The sequence below is a fragment of the Helicoverpa armigera genome, chromosome 23 (genome assembly GCF_030705265.1).
Source record: "Helicoverpa armigera isolate CAAS_96S chromosome 23, ASM3070526v1, whole genome shotgun sequence".
Taxonomy (NCBI): Eukaryota; Metazoa; Arthropoda; class Insecta; order Lepidoptera; family Noctuidae; genus Helicoverpa; species Helicoverpa armigera.
The window spans coordinates 3,337,738-3,362,140 of record NC_087142.1 but is presented as its reverse complement, the minus strand read 5'-3'; the positions used below and the strand labels follow the sequence as shown (position 1 = coordinate 3,362,140).

At 36.1% G+C, this 24,403-nt stretch overlaps 3 protein-coding genes across 15 annotated transcripts in view; 2 read left to right on the top strand and 1 right to left on the bottom strand.

Moving 5' to 3' along the window:
- The window catches only part of Pyd (polychaetoid), a 97,425-nt gene extending 95,040 nt beyond the window's left edge, over positions 1 to 2,385 (top strand). For 11 of the 13 annotated variants that reach the window (XM_049837585.2, XM_049837590.2, XM_049837584.2 and 8 more), the window contains one exon: positions 998 to 2,385. In XM_049837585.2, coding sequence (XP_049693542.2) covers positions 998 to 1,221 — 224 coding nt within the window. In that variant the 3' untranslated portion in view covers positions 1,222 to 2,385. Of the gene's footprint in view, positions 1 to 402; positions 481 to 997 lie in introns of all 13 variants that reach the window. The other 2 variants (XM_049837589.2, XM_064040965.1) reach the window with 1 other exon arrangement.
- An 8,150-nt stretch (positions 2,386 to 10,535) lies between these two features.
- LOC110376853 (spidroin-2) lies at positions 10,536 to 22,295 on the top strand. Its single transcript, XM_021335466.3, has 3 exons — positions 10,536 to 10,609; positions 16,535 to 16,595; positions 20,476 to 22,295. The coding sequence occupies exons 2-3, from the start codon at positions 16,571 to 16,573 to the stop codon at positions 21,795 to 21,797; spliced, it is 1,347 nt and encodes a 448-aa protein (XP_021191141.3). The 5' UTR covers positions 10,536 to 10,609; positions 16,535 to 16,570; the 3' UTR covers positions 21,798 to 22,295.
- Positions 22,296 to 22,430: 135 nt separating this feature from the next.
- LOC110376851 (uncharacterized) lies at positions 22,431 to 24,359 on the bottom strand. The gene is made up of 2 exons (XM_021335465.3): positions 24,081 to 24,359; positions 22,431 to 23,949 (listed from the first exon to the last, which is right to left on the bottom strand). The coding sequence occupies exons 1-2, from the start codon at positions 24,253 to 24,255 to the stop codon at positions 22,706 to 22,708; spliced, it is 1,419 nt and encodes a 472-aa protein (XP_021191140.3). The 5' UTR covers positions 24,256 to 24,359; the 3' UTR covers positions 22,431 to 22,705.
- Between the last annotated feature and the right edge of the window lie 44 nt (positions 24,360 to 24,403).

Genomic DNA, 24,403 nt, shown 5'->3' with positions numbered 1-24,403 from the left:
ATTTGCGAATGGATTGGAATCTGGAAATATTGCACAAAGACTGGGAATTGTATTTGCTGTTCAAAATTTTTGTCTCGAATGTTAGATTCGATGTTTTGGATTTTATACACGATTAATGTTATCTTATGTATATTTAAATATTTATTGCACGATATTGCATGAAGGGCATTCGTGTGTATCAAGCCTGTTCTAAACGTAGAATCTTCTTAATATTCGTCGGTTAGTGGTATAGCTAGAATAGTATTAACCTTTGTACCAAACCCTTATAATTTTCATAAAAATTTATTCATGCACTAGTTTTAATAGCTTCAATACCACATCACATTCATCAAATATTTATATGAACTAACTTATAAGACTAACATTGGTTGTATAAATCATATTGCATTTGTATTTGCGCAGTTTCTGCAACACAATACACTCGTACTTAGAAATCGAAGAGCGAAGACGTCGACTGTGCTACTTACATCCATCGTGATAGTATGTTTGAACTCAACTTTGATGATATTTGTGCACTGTACAATATGTTCAATGACGTCTACTTTGTTTGTTTCAAAATTTTCGCTTTATTCGTCTTCATCTTTTATAATTCGACCTACTTAAGATTGATTAAATCTTCAGAAAATATATTTATGATTTCTAACTCCATAACTATCGTGCCTTGCTTTTTCGCCTTTTTGTCATGCCTCGCTTGCTTACTAACTGCATTAATGTGTTGCGATTTGTGTTTGTGTGTTCAACTCGATGTCGTGATTATTTCTACTACCCAACACAGCCTAAGCTGCCAATTTGTAAACCCTTGCACTACTTTCAAAACAAAACCTAGAATAAACAAAAACAATAACTGTTTCTTAACTAGCTTCAAAAATAAATCTATTAAAATACTTGAATCTGTAAATTGCAATCCTTACACTTAGCACATTCAAATCTCTAATTTCACTAAAGCACCCATTTGTCTTTATTCTTTGCGATATACTAAAGTGTGTTCCAATAACAGGTGAAGCGATGCTGTCCCCACTAGTGATGTGCGGGCCTCAAGGCCTCGTGTTTCTGAGGCCTGTGACGCTCCGGCTGCCTCATTGTGCGAACGCCGTGCCCTCACTAGGCCTCACGATCAAGGCCACTGACACTGAAGCCCATCTCAGCACAGATTGGGACCAAATACACCTCCCTGCGACAACCACTTTGAATACTGTCGCTGTGAAAGTTGATCACTTTTAGATGATTGAAATTTTGAGTATATCGTCATCCGTATTGCATTTGAAATGTTGCATTTTCGTGTCGATGCTTTCATTTAAAGTATTTTTTGTTATATTAGTCTGAAAACTTACTAAAAGTGAACTGTTTTCAGTACAAAGTGGTTGTTGATTTATAGTATTAAAATTTGCTTTCTATTATGTTTGGCATACCCACCTATATCTATCAGCCTTATTTTAGTAGTGGTGCTAAAGTATCGTAATGTTATCATGTTCTTTTTGAGGTCTATCGCCAATGTTGAAATGTAACTTCTATAGATAATATCATTAAGTCGTATATCATCTAGTTCAACGTAGATATAGACTTTTATTCATAGAATTTTAAAAATACATTTAGACCACGTTATACATTAATGCTTGAATACTTTTCATTACAATTTTAAGCTGTCCTAAACCGTGTCTCGTAGCAATCAAAAGACCGCTTAAAGTTAATCAAGTATTCTGGTTCTATTTACATAAGTTGTGATTTCTCAGTGGCGCTAGGCCTCGTCAAAATAGACTATATTACTGAATCTCTTAATGTAGAGCTTGATTCGTAAGAGTGATATTGTGTGAAAGACTTATATTATGGAACGATGAATTTAGAAAGGACGTATGTACAGAGTTAGGTGACTTTCAATAATGTGCTCTAGCTTAGCGACATAAGGAGCATTGTGGCGAATCACCGTCAACATACAACTTTATCATTTTGATTTTAAGAGGCCTTACCATACCGTAAGTCTATTTAGTAGGTTTAAAATGTTTATATATTGTACCTAATATTATTATTTAATAATCAGTTATTAATAAAGCAATTAATTTTGTATCGGATTGTTAGAATTTAAATTTTTTTTTTTGTATTTTGGCTTCCGTTGTTTGTAATGATTTTAAAGCTATTGGTTCATTTAAAGTCTTGTATTCCTCGCCATTTAAAATTTCGACAAAGTTGCCAAGTTTTGGGCAGCTGAATGGAATAGTAGCTTTAATTTTAAATTTTGCTAAAGTACTTTAAACCTTATGCTCATGCGAATAAGAGTCAACTATGATTGTATTGGTCTTCTTTCCAACACACTGTATATTTCTTGTTATTAGTGATAACGATGAGTTTACCTTTGACTTGATAATTAAATTTTATATGTAATGAAAAATATGTACTGTCTCATTTCACAACCAACCTATTAAAATACCGGAATCGACGAACTTAGAACTTGCTTCTTTTTGGGAAGTTGGTTAAAAATAGCACTTTCCTTATTAAAGAAAAAAGTCGCAGCTGTGATTCCTACTCATTATTTCTTTTACCCAATATCTTTATTGAACAAACTATCCTAAATCATTCTCCAAAGAGAACAAAAGAAAAGCAACCAATAATGTAACATCCGTATCACAAAAAACACAGTTCCCATTACATTACAATTTCGTGATTGACAAACAAATGGACTGAATTAACTACTTATGAATACGAGAATCACATTAGTATGAAATAATGATTTTCTCACACATTCTATCGTGTCCGCACCTCGAGTGAACTTTGTGCTACCGTGCTACTATGGTTCTAGAAGTCGTTGAAGTGAATTAAAGGTTGCAACGAGTGTGTAAAAAGTAAGTGGGTTCTACATTGTGGAATTCGGAAGTAAATGTTGTACACTGTGCAACATCAAGCGAGCATTGTACATTGTACAGTATCGGTTGATGAAAGAGACTGCCAACTGGGGCCCGATTCTCCTAATTTTACTTAAGCGCCATTCGATTGACGTTCAACTCGATTCGACTGAGATCCAATTCCGACTCGATTACGATTGAAGCGTATGTGGCATTCCGCTATTTTTTCTTTGAAATAAACGTTTTTATCCTTTTCTGTCATTCAATAATGAATCATTTTGTCTCGAAATGATTTACGATTGCAAAATGATTGTACAACAAACTACCGTATAGACCAAAATCATCAAAAGTAGCAGACCAATCGCACACCAATCAAATGTCAATCGAATACGATTGGTCTTTTATTAGTAGCAGAATGCCCGATATGGTTAAAACTGCTATTACGATCATATTGCGATTTGATTTCTATTCGATTTTGACATTATTAACTTAGGAGAATCGGGGCCCTGCTTATTCTGTGGCCGAACACCACTTAAAAAACTGACTGGCTTGTCCTATGACCTTGACCCTATGGCCCTTTTAAAGAGCACAGTGAGGAGTGATGGTCTCCGAAAGTTTCACCGGCATGAGATATGTTTCTACGAGTACACAATGTTGGAAACAAAACGCCTTGTTATTATTTTGCACTGTCATACCTAAATCAAAAAAATAATACATTTGCCATTTCTCACCAACACGGATTGACAGGCATCAATCTACAATGTTTACAATTCATTAAGAGCGTGTTTCGCTAAATGTTATTTTTATCTGAGGTCACTGATCATAGTGATCAACGCTCCTTTTTAGTGAATATGGTTTTAGAAAGAAGGATTTAATATTGGCCATTACGTTTGTTTTTTAAAAATAGGTATACCAGCACACAGTTGCCTTGTGTAGTAGTTAACTTGGGGAAAAGGCAAGGCAGAGAGAGATGAGGCTTAACAAGCTACTTAGGTACCGAGAGTGATATAAAAATTCATCTTAATGAAATAATTTGTTAATACAAATCCTTTTGATCTTGAGTGACGTTGAAACAATGACGTACGGCATCGGTTGAGTAATTTTCATACATACATAAGTACCTAAATAGGTAATTAAATTATGGCTCTGTTTAACCACTTTCTCTGTCACAATAGTTTTAATATTATGTCAAGTTAAAGACGTACCAATGACCACAATAATTAGAGACAAGATTTAAGCAGTGATGTCGTTGTAACCCAATGGCGGATTCATTACTTTTTTAACTTGACACTGGGGTCAGCCCTACGTGGGTAAAGGTCGTAGCACATTATATGACGCTAATGGTAGGTAAAGCGCAGAATATCGTAGAAAGAGGTCAACGAAGGAAACATTTATATCATGCTTTTCATTCTGTGGTTTTCGACATCTTATATCAATAAATCTCTAATATTAATAAGTCTTAAATTAGCCAGAGCAAATAATTATTAAATTTCCATCTTCAGGGCACATAATACCTACCTCATACCTGAACTGCAGACAGAGTAATCGCACATAGATACTGAAACGCAAAGAACTACTGACTACATTACCCAGGCCATAGTGAGGATCTTGGGTCTTTACTTGCATTTGTTTCTGCATATTATTAATGCCCTTAGGTACATTAAGCCTATCCCTAATGATACATCTCGCAATCGTTAGGCATATAAAACTGCAATCTAGAAAGATAGCACAGAAAACTATTCGGAGGCGAAATATCAAAGTTTTTTTACAAACGTCACTCATAATTTTGATAAATTACATAAGGTCGCGAACGCTACTATGTATAATGTGTGGGATTTCCTACGTATATCGTGTCATAGGTGAGTTATATACTTGTTTGTGAATGTAATGAGTTTGCGTAACTTTTATGCACCTATTATACATTTTTGATAACATGTTAAGTATGTTTTACGTTGCCCGTGGGTAATTGATACCAATCAATTGTGTTTTCTTGAAAATTATTAGGATCATTAGCGAGGACACAATGTATCATTAATGCACAACAAACATTAAATATATTTTCACATGTCCAATGGACCAAAACCGAATTTTCCCTCGTCCCACAATATCAGGGAACGCGATAAGATTGTTTATTTGTCTCCAGATTCCCAGATAATCTATACAAATATTATTATCTAAGTTCATTGCTTGTCATAAAACACTTTAACGACGGCATTGACTATTGAATCGATTGTAAACTCACACTCGATAATCGGATAAAAAATCGATACCTTGCCTGATACGGATCCATTGTTCAATTGTTAAAACTATAAAGAACTGTAGTTAATAATTAGATATGACATTTATGTTGAAACAGTATTTGGGATAAAGAGTAACCGAAGTTAGAAAAAGTTGGAGAATATTAAATCTGTAAATGCTTTTTGTAAGATTCTGAGTGAAGATGTGCGATCAGACGTTCTGTCTGTTTGTAGGCCTTCTAATAACCCAAAGCCTTATTAAATACTCATTAGAAATTGTAAAATGAATTATGGTCTTGTTATTTAACAATAAGTATGTACATAACAGATAACAGGCTGGTCGCCTGAAGACATTTCTCGTCATTCTCTCTTCATCATGTCGTTAGCATAAAGATAAGTAGGTATGTCAAATTTGGAGAATCTTTCGGGGCCATTTCTCCACCTTTAGTTTGGTAAGCATCGGCCTGAATCTGATAATCCTACAAAATAACTAGTACCTAACAGATCACCATCTGACCAAAAGAGGATGAAAAAGACCTTTAGAATAGTTAAATTAAATAAAAGATTTCACTTAACACGTTTCGTAGTCCGTGTCTACACTTTCGTACTTTAATTGAATGATGTAATGAGCAAATCGCTTTACAAATACATACATATCATTATGACCCAGTAAAGGGCGCAGTCAAAGGCGTCAGTAAACAATTAAACATTATCTAATTTTGACCTATGAGTAAAAGCTGAACTCATGTATATGACGTGATTGATCGATACCTTAGGTATTTTACTTTAATTGTTTTAAGTTTGTGGGTCACATGAAATTTAGGATGAATTGATAAACCCGCCTATCTTACTGCTGAAATGTTAGGCAGACAATGGTTAAAATGGTGTATGGAAGAAAAAGGAACTAGTTGGCGAGTACGTGGATAACATAATTTTTAAGTTACTCCTAGCTACGGGGATTTTCTTGAGCTCTTAAGTGATAATTAAGATTATCTTCGGCAGCCCTGTTTTAACAAAACACATCAAACACTCCCCCTTTAGTCCTTGCGCGCGCGCTTCTTCCATACATTATCCTCTACAATAAAAACAATCACGTGGCATCAAAAAAGCCAGTATTCTAAACTAATTATCTTGCCCAAGGACAGTGATAGTCATAATACTGAACATAATATCAGTGGTAACACTGATGTAACACTGAAGTCACCGTATAATCGGAACAATTCTCATGAGATGATATCGAAGCGACGATCGTAATGACGTTACACGCAACACGATCCGGTTCCTATCACTAGAGGTGTGATTAGCTAGTTTTACTATTTAATATTATAGAGATCTACTTAACGAAACTGCCTTAAGGGCCTCGTCATGTCAGCCGTAATAAGTCCACTGCTGAACAAAGGCCTCAGACAAGGTTCGTCAATCTGCTCTATCTTCTCTATCACTGATTCATGGCGACCTTCGCCATATCGTCTGTCCATCTGAAAGCCTTTCAATAATCCCCTCTAAATAGGTCTCTAAAGGCCTATTTTATTACAGTGTTTTTTTGTTGTTGTAATATTACAGAAGGAATAAAAACAGACTCAGAGTAATTTCAAAAGCATAGAACACCGGTACCTATGTGATTTTGGAAATCAAACAGAAATTAAGTAAGCGATGTCAACTTAGGCATTACCACAAATGGTTTTTTTCCTATAATTGTATTTTTCGACGTGTTGTTTCATTTTCCTATCATTGTCATTAGCTTTGAATTCTACCTTTCATTTGGTTTGAACAACAGTACCTAATAATCCATGTCCTCAAGCGATTGCATCTTCAGCCGCTTAGCCAAATGCACACGAAGCATGACGTGCATCCTTGTGGATGACAAAATATATTTCGAATATTGTCTACGAGTTTGTGGTTTAGATTTTTGATAATGCAAAAGAATGCATTTACCTGGTGACGCTTTTACACAAATGAAGCGAAGAAGTTCTCGAAGAAGTTTAGAACCGAATACAAGGAATCGAATCTCAAAACAGCTCATAACATGACAGTCTGCGATTAAAATTGAAGACCATTACGCAATTTGAAATACGTAAGTACCCCAAACAAAACACTAATAATTCATTGCCCTAAAAAACAATTGCCTGCACACCGGAAGGCCTCAAAACGATTAGCTGAATAACAACATTCAATAAAAATGTTAGTCTTGCACGTAATGCTTTGGCACTAATTGTCACCCCGTCTAACCTGGCAGGGACCTAAAACTTCGTCTTTTACATACAACATGCGGTAAGTTGGTGCAACTTTCCGTAACCGGTCAAAGATTTAGAGGCCTTTTATTTATTTATTTGCTATATTTGCCATCCCAAAATTAGATGGTGGGATATAGGTATATAAGGATATAGCATACAGGTTTCCAAGAGCGATGTCATAGATAAAGCGAAATTGAGAAGGAAGTCAAAGTTAAATCATGTATATTTCATTCAGGCCTTTACAAGCACTTATGAACGTCGAAAATTATAAATAGGTAGGTTTGATTCTAGTTGAAAAATTAGGCTGAAAAAGCTGACCCCACCACCACGTAGGATAGGTACATAGCAGGAAAAAGAGAGATACGGTTAGCTGGTGAAACGTTTGCTGATCATTTTTATGCCAAGCTTTTGTAAAAGATTTTCATTAGAAGCAAATAGTCACGATCGAGATGAACCCTAGGTCAGTAGATAACACGCAACGCAACGGTTCGGCCATTGTAGTGCTTGTAAGTGCCATCAATCTGTCTATGGTATTGGCTATTTTTGGAGTTTCTAATCTAATTCAGATGATTATGCGAAATGCGAACTTTGATAGGAACGGCGAAAGTAAATGCATCGAGTGTTAACTTCGTGAAAATTAAACTAAAATTGCAGTTGCCGTACCTATCTATCGATACTAGCGACTTTATGTTCTAGAAATGTGAATTATAGTTAATCTGAGGGATACAATACATTGGCATAGGGACTTTAACTCATTCCGTTCAATACTTGAAAAATAATGCACAGTTAAACTGCAGTTGTGCAAACATTCATAGCTAACTCCACAAAAAGCTTTCTAGATTTTAATGACCCACCTAATCTATTCAACGAAGTGGGTGGCTTAAATAATAGAATATCCGTATTAAATCTACAGAACATTACAATCTTAAAGGTCAAAGGTATTACAATTTACTATAATCTGTCATTATAGTAGTTACGCATTGCGTTGGCTGAACTTGACCGTATTATGGCCTATTTGATGGATCTTCTCATACTTACTTTTTTAAGTGGCCAGTAACGACCAAAGATACGTGTTCGAAATTTGAAATGAGACAACTTTCGTATTGAGGATTCCATAGTTGGCGAAGAAGTGCAATGGACGAGGGGTTACTCGTGTCCTAACATTGATAACCGTCTGACCTGCAGGTCTGAAGGATATCGCTTTTTACTAAATTGTCGTTAATTTGTGTTATGCTGTTTTGGTAAAATAAACACAAAAAAGTAAGTGGGATTATCCCAGGCGTGGAGCAAAAAAAATAGTTGACCTGCTCTCCCCTCCTAAAGTCGATGAAAATAGATCAAATTTTGATTTAGCTCGTCACCAGTTCCGCTTTCAAAATAACCTATTTAAAATGAAAAAATCTCTAGGGAGAGCCTTTTTACCAAAAAAAATACGGTCTCACGGCACAGGGATCTTCTAATATTCATGAATTAGCGTTAATCATCACAGAAAGTCTCAGAAACAGACGTCTCCTAAACTTCATAAAATAAATGGTCGTACTTAAATACCCTCGCAATTGGTACCTAAGACCTGCAATAAGTATGACTAACAAAATACACTCGAGTTTAAAAGCTAAATTACTATAAGTATTTAATTAATTTTATAAAGCATGCCTCAAATTGGAGCGAGTGAGGCCAAAGTTGAGCGTATTTGCGCAATACTCATCCCGATTTGCGTTCGTTTGAGTAATAAATAAGACGAGCATGAACAAATGTTGCCCAATTGTGACGGACGTGAAACCATTTGTGCTAAAAGCTGAGTGGAATAGATGTACTAGGATTATCTGTAGTCCTTTACTTAGACAATGGTTGGTATTTCAATATTATATTTTAGCATCGCACCTACTTTTCTTACTTTTATCACATCATCATGTGCCTAGCCTTTTCATAAGCTATGTTGGGGACGGTTTCCAGTCCATCTGGATGCAGCCAAGCACCAGTGCCAGCAGTTACAACAGCAATATGATAAAAAAATATATATAAACGGTAAATTTTGTTTTTATACCTCCTTTTTATAATATGTGTCAACATGAAATAGAAAGGTATTCAGTCCTTCAGCATACCGCCTGAAATCTTCACAGATTAGTCAACAAACATCATCAGTGTATTCGTTTAGCGTGCACGTTGCATACGATTGTAGGATTTGCATTCAGACTGCACTGAATGGACCCTCCTTTGTCGAGATGTATGCAAGAGTAATGCGCTTAGTACACATTTAATGGCGTAATTATTTGTGTTTACAACATTAAACTAAGGTATGCTATTTATGTTTCAATAACTCAGTTTATTCTTGGAGGTGTCTTTCTTGTTATAGTTTTGGTCCTAGGGCAAGCTAAAGAAGGAAATGATGACCTACGAGATGTAAGTATGGTGAATAATAGCAGAAATCTTTATATTATTCTATATAAAGTACACCGGTTCCGAAAAACGGACCTAAGAACTTTTGAAAACTAAAATACGTTGTTGTTTTCTATACGAAATTTTACAAAATGCAAATTATGGTCCAACGACGAAAAATTGCAAAAAAAAACTAGGACTTTGACCCAATTACAGCCTAAGCACTCAGTACTCTTAATTCTCGTTGTAGATCTCATCATATCCCATAGAATCGAGAACTTAATCGATACATTCGATTCGATTGCAGTCCGAATGATCGTTTGAATAGCTGCCAATCTGAAGAAAGTATTGGGTATCATTTCTAATTGCTAATCTCAGAATCTTATCTAGGATTCAGATTGCGATAACTTCAACAGAGTTAGACAATGAGAAGGAAAAAAAGATGTGTCTTTATACAATAAGAGGCAAAGTTTTGAAATTGCTATCATGATGAACTTTAGAGGTGATCGGTACGGTTCAAAAACTTTCAGGCTGAGTAAGTAGAAAACGCGAGAGAGACAATTTTTTCCTCATCCACTTATTTAGAAGGAAAATTGTTAAGAGTCATATAAAAGGGACAAAGAAACCAAAGCTGCAGGTGTTCTATGATATTTTTCCAGAAACTAGGGTAATACAAAATTGTACAAAACAAACACCTGAAATTAACTCAACCCACAAACAATGAAAAGCTTGACCAGCAAATTGAAAGCCGGTAAACCACAGACCCTACCCATCACAGAACTGACCTAGTTTACAAAACTTTAACGTTTGCAAATCGTACGCATCCCTTGGTAAGCGGTGGTGGTTGCTATGGCAACGGTGATAAAAGCCTGCGCAGGCGCACCTCCTCACAGTCCGCGCTCACGCGCTAGCGCTACGTACGCACTCGGTGAGTTTGTATTTTTTTTTTCGAAAATAGTTTGTTTGTATATGGAGTGTTCTGACTTTAGGATATATTTTTGTGATTTTTTTGGGAATTTTGGTAGTATTTTTTTTTTTGGTGGGAATTGAATGGTGAAGTTTTTAAACTTAAGAGTGTTTGTTGACTTATTTTTAAAATTCTCATGCTACATATATAATGTTATAGTGCTATGCACACCTTTAAAAGTTCGAGTAAATTAGGTCACAAAATAAATACAGTAGAATTCATATATAACGACTTCGCTTATAACAACTAATCGGTTTTAGCGACGATAATCTTTACTCAAGTTAGGTTTCGTATATAGGTACTAAGACAATATAACCGTTTAGTGCGACTCCGGTTTAAGCGACCAACTGCTTATAGCGACCAATATTTATTATAATATGTCCGGTTAAAACGACACACGCGCAATGTTTTGTTTACCTACGCACCCCCGCCCCGCGTTCGTATCGTTTAAACCTTCCCTGGACCTCTACAAACATTCTAAAACCAAAATAAGCCAAATCGGTCCAGCCATTCCGGAGTTTTAGCCAGACTAACGAACACCAATTCATTTTTATATATAAGAAGACTAGCTGACCCAACAAACTTCGTATCGTTTAAACCTTCCCTGGACCTCTACGAACATTTTAAAACCAAAATAAGCCAAATCGGTCCAGCCATTCTCGAGTTTTAGTGAGACTAACGAACATCAATTCATTTTTATATATAAGAAGAAGAAGATAATAGTATGTATTCGTAAGTTATGTATGTATGTACAATTTAAGTTATGTACTTAAGAAAAATCATATGAGATGATGAGAAATAATCCGTCCGTTTTGTGCGTCGTCCGGTTAGTACGACATAGTATCGTCGGTCCCTTGAAGGTCGTTATATCCGGATTCTACTGTATGTACTTAAAGACTTACCGCCCAATTTTTCCGCCCGCCCAGCTTTCACAGTTTTCGTATTGCACATACTCTTAGAATATTTGCAAAACTACATTCTCGTACTTTAAATATTTTTGTTACTTAAATATTATTTAGAATCAACTTGATACAAACAAACGGCCCTTTACCCAAAATTAATAGATACAACTTTAACCTTTTGGCTAAAAGCTAACCTTTATAGACGTAAATTAAATTTCAAAGTGTCCTGATGGCTGCTAATGAGTTTATTTTTGACTAAGTATATAAAGTTTTCTTATTTATTCTAAAAGGACGATGACAACGGTAATCCATCATAATGATATGCCATATTCAAAAACTAAATTCCGTTTATCGGGAGTGCCAACCTATAATTGAATTATCTTAGAAAACCAACAAAGTAAAGACACTGTAATAAGACCTTAGGAGGACCTTTTGCAAGACTCACTAACCAGACTCTTGGGGGAACTTGCCCTAAAAACATAAGAGGATAAAGTCTCTCCAGATAAAAAAAGTTACAGCTGAGCGTGCATCTCAATCTCATAGCCATAAAATTCAATTGCAAAAAAAGCAGAATTGCAGAAGCGCAAACCTGAATTTGAACTTTATAAAGAACTATCATTTCTCAAAAAAATCCTCAAAATATAAATAAAACCAACCATTACGAAAATAATTAACTAATGTAACAACTCTAAGTAGGTATTTCATACAAAGTTCCCATGTCCACTACATAACACACAGAAATCGCCTACAAATCTCATTCGGAATAAGCGATAAATTCCAAACAAAACGCCTTCCACTATTACAATCACAATAATTATATCGTTCGTAAAAACTCTATCTCATACGGAGACAATGTGGCCAACATTCTTTTCTCATTGATCGTTTTTACTCAAATGTGGCGGCGGTGACAATGAGAGCTTTTTGCTTTTAATAATATGTATGAACAATCGACGCATTGCACTGCGCTGGAGTTGAATAAGTGCCAGGTTTAGGGATCAGTATTGTTTTGTTTTGTAATAATTTGGTTGTTTGTTTATAGGATTTATTAGTAAATTACATTTATTACAGTATTAAATCTTAGCGTCTAATTTATGTGAACCATCAAAGGATTTAACGACTCTTAATACCTAAGTCCAATTAATTCGTTCATGACGATTTATGAAAATGTATCTCGAGGAAATTATCATTATTCTAAATAGATTAATTTGTAAGCTTTTGCTGCTCGCTGTATTTTATTATGTATTTATATGTTATCAATGACTTTACGTGCAACAAAAGATGCCATATTTATTCCCAATAATCAAATTGAAATATGAGTATCCAAATAGTTAAAGTTCATGCTGTTTATCTCGAATAGCTTCATCCAATGAATCTAGTAAACAATTAAATAGTTAATGAACCTAATTCAATTGTAAGTTAATCGTAGGCAGAACCCTTTTCTTCAAACATCTCGATCAATCTTCACAGAAATCTTATGAATTAACGTATCGTAATCACCGTTAGTTTCGCACACTTTATTTCCGCTACCACCAATTTAAGCTCATCGCAGTTCAGTCGACCATTTCCTAACAATTGATGCATCATTATAATGGTTCCGATTTCATAAGAATGTGTCAATTTTGTTTCAAAATATTCTATATATGCTTCCTGATTTGTTAGAACTATGTATTTCTAAGTAATTGGAAAATCCCAATTTGAGCACAGTTGATGTTCAGGGATGCTGTAGCTTCGGCCATCCATGTATTTTATTAGTGCAATATAACTGACCCGACAGCATATACATAGTTAAATCTCCCGGTGACACCTACATCTCCTAACAGTGCTCGCCCAACTTGACCTAATTTCGTTGAAAACTATGGTTTTTAAATGGTCACCATGTCACCAAGACATTGCAGCATATCTGGAGTTCTAACATTTGCTACATCTCTAAAAGTCTTAGTTCCGTCATACAAAAGAATAGTTTCATTTTGGAAAAACAATTTAAAACAAATCAAGAACATGGCATTTTGACAATACCACTCTCTTATTAATAAATTAAGCTCGTGAACTATTCATGCATAGCGTGCGGTTATTTAACCAAAAAAATATTTCTTTATTTTAAGTATTATAAATCAATACTAAGCGGATTCTCCACAGATAATTAAACACTTAGGCAGATAGATTTAGAATTAGATAGGTATAGAAATTAGCATGCTAGCTAATTGTTTTTTTCTGGCGATAAATATAGTCAGACATGCAATTCAAAATCAGAAATTATTTGCAAATTATACAGCATGAAAGTACAAGATTTATTACGCAAAATTCGGAATTTACTTATTTAACAGCTCAAAACTTGAAAGTTTAATAAGCTTTACTTATTAAACTTTTTGATCGAAGTTATTAAACTATTCATCCTTTTGTAAACGCTTTTAATTGTAGTACAATACTAAGCATACCAAAATGGTGACCCAAAAATATTGAATTTCATAGTTTGGTAGCATAGAATGTTGGCAAAGTCCAAGATCAATGAAAGAATTATTCATAAAATTCACACGATTCAAATAAATATTCACGAAACAAAACATCCCATACAGAGCGCCAATTAACTTATTTGGAAATAACAGTTTATATAACCAAAATTCAATTTATGGTACTTAATTTTGATTTACAACTTAAGCATGGGATACAATGGCGGCTATTGTTTTTTTTTCCGAATAGGGCTTTACATCATTTTTGATTATTAGGTGATGATTGAAGAACTTCGCGTGCAGGATAATTAAGTGAAATAGAAGATAGTGAAACGCAAGATCAACAATACATTATTATTGCCACAACATACAAAGTGACATCTTTTGTAGTGTAGGCAATCATACAATAACTTCAATGTTCCATCCTACTATATATAATATTATAAACGCGAAAGTTTGTATGTATGGATGTATGGATGTTTGTTACTCTTTCACGCAAAAACTACTGAATGGATTTTAATGAAACTTTACAATAATATAGCTTATACATCAGAATAACACATAGGCTACAATTTGTAAACATATTGTTCGAAATACTAAACCTGGGCAGACGAAGTCGCGGGCACCAGCTAGTGAGTCATATGAATGTGATACACACCGATTTTTGAACTATTGTGTCTGCGTCAAGGACAGTAGGTCGCCTAAAGCGGTCAAGACAAAAATATTGATCTTCCTATCCCACTCACTACCTAGTGAACAAGCACCTAAATTCCATAGAAAGGTTCAACCATCAGCAATTGAGTGCTAGTGGGAACAGCATTGCGTGGACGCCCCGCAGTGATGCGTCAGTCACGTTCCGTCACCCCGACAGTTTCAGAACAAACCATTAGAAACATGACCCGGGGCCAAGTACTACTGAGTTGCTAAGTACTGGTGCTGTATTCACTAATACGATGGCCTTTAGATAAATATTTGTTGCAAACCCGTGAGAAAGAAATTATTTGGTTGATTAAACTAATCGATATTGAAAAAAATGCTCAAAATTGAAGACTTACTTGAAATTCCAGTGTTCCATCCAGCTGCAGTCAGGTTCAGCTTCTAGCTTAACGGGATCCAGCTGAGCATCAGAGTTTTACATGAAGCGACTGTCTCCAGTTATCCGCAACCCGATGGCCCTAAAATATTGAAATGTAGGAACAGTGAGACGTTAACCTTAATAATGTTTTGAACAAGGAACACAAATCAATAGATGAAAATAATACAATAAATACACCCTATGGCGAAAAGTGTCTTCCTGAGCCAGCTCTCTGAAATGGTTTAGTGTGTACAAGTAATTTAGTAAAGGGCGTGATTAATAGCCTAACAACTGCGGATGTTGTTTGTCATGACTTGAGTGCAATGTTGTGTCGTGATGATACGTTTCTGTTTTCTAATATTATGCTCGTTGGCACAAGAAGACCCGGATGAAGTCAAAAGGGATGATTTACTTTCAAACGTTCTACACTGTAGAACACTAAACAAAACTATATTAAAATTTGAAATTCATGAAAACGTAATAAACTATTAGAAACATATCGAATATGTGAAAATTAAAAAGGCGAATAGCAACATTTACCTTGTATCTAAATGCACTTGGTTGCTGCGTTACTTCCTCCTCCCAGCAAAAATTAGGAAGTGCTCATCACTTCCTAATTTTGGTGGTTGATGGTTCTGAGAATGGGGGTTTTGGTTGACGTTCGAAAAGCGCTGATTCATCAGCCTCATTAGATCAAACGTTATGTTTCACTTACATCGCACTGACACTATTATTAGGTCTGGTATGGCAATGCAGGGATCCCGTAGAAAAACATTGTCAGGTAGATTACAGTGGCAATTATTTTTGGTACTTATTGTGATGGAAGAAATCTTTGTTACTATTTTGTGGGTACTTTCTCATTCTCAATATCCTTGTCATTTTTCGTTTGTGCTGCATGATGATTTATCAATCTACCTTATAGTGAAAGATTGAAAATTGTATCTGATCTATTCTATAGCTGTTTATGTCCCTCTGAGAATTCAGTGACCTTTAAAAGAAAAAAAAAACTGAGTTAACTAGCATTGCAAGCTCATCAGTCATCGCCGATGTAGGTCATAATAATGATATACTTATTACACGGCGGTATATTAACTAGACAAGTAACATCCCGCGCTTACTTACACATTATAGTAATTTTAAAAATTCGTGCGTTTTTATTATATTTGATTGGCTTATTACAAGCGTTGGTAGCGATGGATGTAAGACTACTAATCATTGTTTATTCTGATACATGATTAATTCTAAAGATTGGATTAACTAATAAATTCTTATGGGCATTAATTTTATGAATAATCTTGACTCCTAGGCCTTTGTTAATACCGTGACTACTTCCATTATGGTTTTTACAATTTAGAAAAATCGTAAGTATAGCTTCTGAAAGCAAATGGTTCTCCGAGCCTTGGTCAGGATCGAGGGACCAAATTCCAGAAAGTTAATTAATGCATAATAATATTTGTTTCAGATTTAGTTTAAGCCCAGAAGGTGCAGCACCAACAACATGCTGCGTTTGTCAATTTTTTGCAGTAAGTAGATCTTTCTTAAGAACAACTAATGCATTACCTAATCAATGGACGACAAAACCTAAGTCTTTTAGTTTCCTTTCCAAAAACACTTGTAAAATCTAACATTCATCACCTCAGATCAAATAAATAGGTTCATCACTGTACTGATAGAACAAGGAATTCCGAATTCAAGCGATAGGCAAATACTATACGACTCATTTTTGTCAAAATGTACCTTATGTTAACACAAATTACCGTTACCGATATTATGATATTCAATGATGGAAATATATCAAAGAATAATAATTCCGTCATCTCCAAAGATTCACCAATATAGGAACACGTACGCACACAACCTTTCACCTCAGGATAATCACGAAAATGACAACATGGATCGACCACGTAATTTCTCCTAGGTCTTGCATGATATGAATTAGCTTTGAGGATTTATGGCTACAAATGCCTGTAATTAAGATCTTACTAGTACACTAGAAATGTCTAATTAAAGCTGAGAATCCCTCCCTTGAATTCAAATAACTAATGGTAAAACGTGGGTAAAACCATAAGTCGGTATTTCAGATATTGAATAGTGTACTTACCTTTTATGATTTGTCCACGATATCATAATCCTCCGAGCCTTTTTCCCAACTATGTTTGGGTCAGCTTCCAGTCTAACCGGCTGTAGATGAGTAACAGTGCTTTAACATTAATCTACATCGTCCGTGCGTCATTTTTAGGGATCCAGCAGAATACCAGCGTCAGGTATTCTTCCTGACACATGCTGAGCTGGACTCCCATTCGGTGCAAACGTAAGACACTGCAGCGCGCCGTTAATCTCTGATTGTATTTCATGTTTCTCTTTCTACCCACTTCTTGTTTTGTTTTATTTGTCTTATTGTGTATCTTTGTGGTGTCTTTTTGTTTATCTGAATAAATGTTTTATCTATCTATATAATATTCTACAATTTTACCAACAAATCGAAAAACTGCTATAACATCCAAATTAATTTTCCCATATTCTGCATCTAAAACTCCTAAGCATGATGAAGCATCACTTGTTCTAAGTATTTGCCTGACAAACTTGACCCATGCGTGAGATTATTTACCATATCATTACGGATGGACATCAACTGTTTTAATGCATCTTGTGTAATAGCGATGCACTCTATTTAGTTTCCGAGGTTGGGAATTGGTGTTGATTTAAAGGTTAAATGGTACCTATATCCGAAGATCAACCTGCGAAAAATGTATTTTTGGGAGTCTACACTTCATATTTACATTCTTTTATATTTCTCATGTTTCATCTGCCTGCGCGTCTATACAAAGAAATACAAGAGGAATACCCACTCTAAAAGGCGTTTGTTAGCTTTAGAACTCAAATTAACGTAGCTGCATTCCATTATTACCTATCATTAATTTTCCATAATTTCCATTTACTATGTAAACGATTTCTTGAAGTATGGGACAAATGAGGCATTCAATTGTTCTAACATCCCGCCAAAAAACGATTACACGTACATTTTATCTTAAGTAACATCTACAATAGCCTTTCCTATTTGCAAATATCTTATACAACTAATGAAGAAACGGCGACACAAACTGTAACACTGAATTAAATAGCATCTTCGCACGTTATCAAACCAACATACGAAATGCTGCTCTGAAACTATCCTTTTCTTCTAATTTAAGCTTTATAACCTTGTTATTAGGTCTCATTTTAATTGCACGTTTTCACCGTTTGTTTGTACGCTTAAGTTGGTATAATTTGAATCTTCCTTGTTCCATTGTTGTATAGCGATCGTGACGGAAAGCACGATAGATGCTCCATCTAGTGGTGAGACTGCGGCAACGAACTATTTTGAATATGGAACACTTCCCTGTTTGAAATTGGAGATTAGAACTGGAGCGAGTATTTCTGTTTATGCAGAATAGTTTGTGGTTTACGCTTTTTCCTATTTCGGAGTAAATTGTGTTTTAACACCTAAGATGGGAATGATACACGATTTAAATCACGATGTAAAGGCAATGAAAGGGGCAACAAAAGCTCTGAACCTCAATAATAAGTGAAAATTGATCAGAAAAATTATGAAGATGGGGATGGATTTATTCATGACTCGCTAAATGATTTTAAAAAATCTCAAAGAGAATTTGTGGCTTTTCAAAAAAATTGTATGACATAACGCAAGTAAGCTTACAAAATAAAAGATAAAAGATTGCTACAAATGACGAAAACTTAGATTTCAGTCAAAATCTAGATAATCATCAACCTAATGGCCCAGCGATCTAAAAACGAACGCATCTTGACCATTCAACGTAAGAGCCATTACCATTGTGAAACAATGTCATGTCAATTGTTCGCTTGCAATGAGAACAATTTTAAAAATATGCAAAAAAATATTTTTTCAGCCACATTGTTAATGTCACATCCATCCGCATCCACTAATAGTAATTAATTTAATTTAATTAATTGTGCTTATTTGTTTTTTTTGGGGGGCAATTTTTTTTCAATAATTTCACTAGTGCTTGAAAATTTATATCTGAGAGGCAGAGAGGAGCAGAGATGTTTCAAAAAGTCAATAAAGGAACACGGGGTTTTATTTAGTCTGTGAACTTCCTTGTGCAATATCCAAGCTTTCTTTTATGAGTCCCTGAGTCTCAAATAAGTATTTATTTATTTAAAAGAAAATGGTTATTAGAGGAAAAAATAACTTTGGAATCATACTTTAGTGTAGAAGTACTACTTAAATTATATTTATTTGCATACTAAAATATATTCATAACTTAATAGTTATATTAACAGACAAGCAACGTACTTAGGTACTATACCTTAACAACAAATTAAATTACTTAATACCGAATCAATGTAACTCAACAACTAATTCTAAGAACCTATTTGTATAAAATTAACAAATTAAAGTAGGAATCTTCCGACAAAATTGCTCTATTCTTAGAAGCCGTTTACTCAGTACGTTTATAAATAACAAGTTGGAAATTGTTGTGGTAATTCACTAACTTGTAAAGCCAATTTGCTACTACATAGATCGGATATGAGATAATTTGAGTACTAACTTTAACTCTTAAATAAAAGTTGCTATTTAGTTGATGATCGTAAATTGTAGGTATGGGATAGGTAACAATTGTTTTTTTTCCTAACATTTCATACCTACCGCGGTCAGACGGAAAGGTATGAATTTTATTTTATAGTAATTTATTACTTAATATTCCATTCCCAACACCATAGCACGGCCTTCCCACAGGTCTTAGATTTGGCAATCGGTTTTGTTTTCCCCATGTCTACCATAAAACAATAGCTTCTTCTAAGGCGTCTTCAATAAATCTTGCGGCCTTGCATAAAAACCAAGATTGAAAAAAAAAACAATTAAAAACATTCTAATTCCTAAATCGTAACGTTTATTTCCCGCCAAATGGCGGCCATATTGCAAAACCTCGTCGATACCAGGGTATCCCACGCGATCTCATCTCGGCATTGTGCCTCGGGGTGTACTCTCAATTGGATCAGATGTTACGTGCCAATGAGTGTACTAGACAATTAGGTGCATTCAGACTCTTTGGCACATTGTTTGAGAACCATTTGCACCCAATGAAGAAATGCAAATAGTGACCTCTGTCCCTTATGAAGAAAAAACAAGTAAACAAATGAAAAGTATATTTATTTAATTATAAAAGTATTAAAAACAAAGCAAAAGTAATATAATAATAAATTATCAATACGAAAAATAAATGGAATATAAGTGTCTAAAATAATCCACTCTATCGTACATAGTCGAGAAAAAATAAAGTATTTATTAAAAATAACTAGTAAAAAATACGAAATATACCAATAACACGCAGAGAGATCTCTAACAAGAACACATTATAATAATGATGTCTTATGTTTCAGTGCTACTAGCCCTCGTCGCCGCTCAAAATGGGTACGACTATAACAAGCCCAGCAGACCATTTGGGCCAGGAACATCCAGCCAACCCGGGACTTCACCAGGCTCCGGAGGGACAACCATTCGGCCACAAAGCGACGACTACAACGGCGGGGGCTCTACTACAGGATACTCAACAGGACCACAAAACTACCCCGGATCTGGTAGCCAAAGACCAGGTTACCCCGGCTCTTCGTACCCGGGACAAGGACCAAGTGGACCATCTGGAGGCTACCCTGGACAATCTGACTCATCTTACCCTCAAGGGTCAAGAGGTCCTTCAGGCTCTGGTTACCCCGGTCAGGGATCACGATACCCCGGACAAGGACAGAATTATCCTGGCTCGGGGAATAATTATGGGACTACAAGTTTCTCTGACAGTGACACTGGTAGCTACGAAGGTGGGGATTACTCGGCTATCCCAGGAGAACCTGACATAGATTACCCCATATTATCTTACATCCCCCAAACCTCGTTCAGCTGCAAAGCTCAATCTTTACCTGGGTACTACGCTGATGTTGAGACTCGTTGCCAAGTCTTTCACGTATGTTCCAATAACATAACGTATGACTTCCTCTGTCCCAACGGAACCATCTTCTCTCAAGAAGATTTCGTTTGCGTTTGGTGGAATCAGTTCAGCTGTGATGCAGCTCCTGGCCTGTACGAATTAAATGCTAAGCTCTATGATTACTCCATTAGAGGTTCTGACTACAATGACTATAATACAGGCTCATCGTATCCTGGTGGCAGAGGACCACAGGGACCTTCATCTTACCCCGGATCTGGTACTTCAAGGCCTTCCAGCTACCCTGGTTCAGGACCATCAACCCCGTACCCAGGCATACAGTCAACGAGTGGATATCCAGGACCACAAGGCCCGTCAGGAGGCTATCCCGGCTCACAGGGACCATCTGGAGGTTATCCAGGTTCACAAGGTCCATCCGGAAGCTATCCAGGCTCACAGGGTCCCTCAGGAGGATATCCGGGTTCACAAGGACCTTCCGGTGGCTATCCAGGTTCGCAGGGCCCATCAGGTGGCTACCCAGGATCGCAAGGCCCATCTGGTAGTTATCCTGGATACCCAGGATCTGGTCCACAAGGACCTTCTGGTAGTCCAGGAAGCCCTGGATCTAATTACCCGAGTTCCAGCACACCTTATCCAGGATCAGGTCTAGGTAGCCAAGGCTACCCATCAGGCAGACCCAGTGGGCCTGGCTTCAACCCCAACGGCAGTAGGGGAAGGCCAGCTCAGAAACCCAACAGAGAATATCTCCCACCTAGAAATTAATAATGCCAGATATTACACGACTGTAGCGACTATTTAACGATAAGTTTGTAAGCATATCTGCCTATTTAGTGCCTCTTCTGATAAGAGGTAAAACTTTAGATCGTAAGGAAATAGCCTGTTTAGGTGCTATCCTAATAATATGGGGGCCAGTATTAAGCACAATTTTGACAAACGAAAGTTGGTGCTGACTTTTTATGTTAAGTATTATATGATAGTAAATCTATTTATTAGTTTTAGTTACTATAGATGCGTCAAAAATATTATATTTTAATGTTTTAACGTCTTTCCATGATTTGTTGACGTGGTATATTGAAAAACGAAAGTTACCAAACTAGTGAAGGCTTTGTTGCAATTCCTAAAGAGTTCAAATAAATTTTAAGCTAAATCTTTATAATACTTAGCTATCTATAAAACACAATTTGTAAATACACGTAACAATTATTGTATAATCAAATAAATAATTAAATCCGCATGAATCTTATTTTTTCCTTGCAACCTTAAGTTTTACCTGCAGAGAGCTTTGAAATATGAAGTAGATTCCCCAGCAATACGCTAGACGAACCGAGCACGAGCGAAGCACAAGCGGAGCCGTCGTTCACGGCTTCAAGTGTGGACGTACAACGACCCTACAACGATCACTGTTCTCCGCAGTGAGTTCGCGGCTCTTGGGGAATATGGACGATATTAATAATATTGCAGTAGCCGCTGCTGTTGCAGCCAACCAAGCCCTTTTTATAAAGGGTGTCGTAATTTTTACAAGGGCAAAACCGACAACAGGCGGAATGCAGCCGAGCACGAACGAATCGTGCTCCGCTCGTGCTCGGCTCTTCTAGCGTAGACACAGCTTAACACGTTACCTACAAAATCTGTCAGTACAAAAACCATCCTACATGATCTTCAAAAGACGTCTATCTGCTACTAGGTACACTTTTATCCCCGGGGAGTTTCCTTCTATTCACTGAGCGCATCATTTCCTTGTGTATCAACGCATATTCTATACAGTCCTCGGGCACATAGTTGCCTTCGATTAAAACACTCACTAGGCCACATTGATTCTCAGTACGGTATATCTTCTGGTGTTTGACGACGGTCAACAAAGCGTCAACACTTTTATATGTCAAATTGTTATACCGCAAGTTCAAATAGCAAAGCGTAAAATTGCCAATGCAATACAGATCACCATCTTTTACTACTGCCATAGCAGGACTGAAAGGGTGTTGAAAAGGCCCCAGTATTTCTAGAACCATAGATCGCGCCTTAACGCTCAGGATGGAAGAAGTACTATGACGGCTGTCTCTTCGTATACTAACTTTATCCTTCTTCGGGCTTAATCTAGGTCTCCCTGTCAGACTTCTCTTAGCAGCAAGTCTTTTTGAATTTTCTTCTTCGAATTTACTTAGGTACAGTTCGTAAAGCTCTGTCTTTTTTTTCAAATACTGTACATAGCATTTACGTCTGTCAAAGATTTCTTCCGGAGTCAAAAGAAATTCTTGTAACACGTCAAATACGTACTGTGCACCAACATCACTTATTTGATTGTCGGAAACATTCAAATACCGTAAATGTCTATTATCCCTGAGAGCTTCTCCTAAATGTTTCATACCCTCATCAGTGATTTGGTTGGACGATAGATTAAGAGTCAGCAAACTAGCTTCCGCCGGTTCTGACCTACGTAAGCGTGCAGCAATTCGTTCGCAGACCTGATCATTTATATAGCACCTGGAAAGCGATAGATTTCGCAGAGATGATTTTTGACTAAGCAGTACATCATAAATACCTTCCTTCACGTAAGAGTGATCCAAACATATATCAGTAATATTGGATAACACGAGTATCTTATTTAATTCGTAGATGGTATACAAGTCGATACGACATTGTCGTATAGTGAACTTTGTCAGATGTCGTGTGTGAGGAACTTTGAGTGCTATCAATTGCATCAGCACGCGAGGTATGACTTGATCGTTGTACTTGGACAGCAGGATCTCGATCAGGTGGTTAAGGGTGTCGTATATCGCCATGACAAGGAGATATTTTTCGTCGAAGGGGTTGAGGTAAGACAAATTTTGAGTTGAAGGTGTTGGCAATACGTCCATTGCCGCCCCACGTTTGCTCCTAGATTCTTGTCTTTGCTTCGAACTTTTAGGTGGTGGCTCTAGAAAAGAAAAAACGAAGAAGTGTTGCGTTTTCATAATTTGTGCTTGTAAAACTAATTTCTATCTGAAAAAGCATTACCGAGATTTTGAAATGGCGGTAGTATAAATCAGCTTTTCATAAATTTCTTACCTCGTACGGTTTCCCTGCCGACTACTATCGCAGTAGGGCATTGAAATTTCTTGCAGGTGGCCTGTAAAAACTCATCAAAATCAGCATTTTCTAATATATCATCACTGGAACTTTTCGATGTTATATTCTCTGATCGGGTGTCCGACTTAAATGATCTCATAGATACCGCTCTCATCGTAATAACGATTTGTGTCAAGAAAAATAAATAAAAATAAAATGAAAAATATCAAATAATTAAATTAATAATGCGTCAAAAGACGTTATACAACATGAAACGAACAAATTACAAAGTGTCATGAATGACAGTTCAACTGCCATTTAGA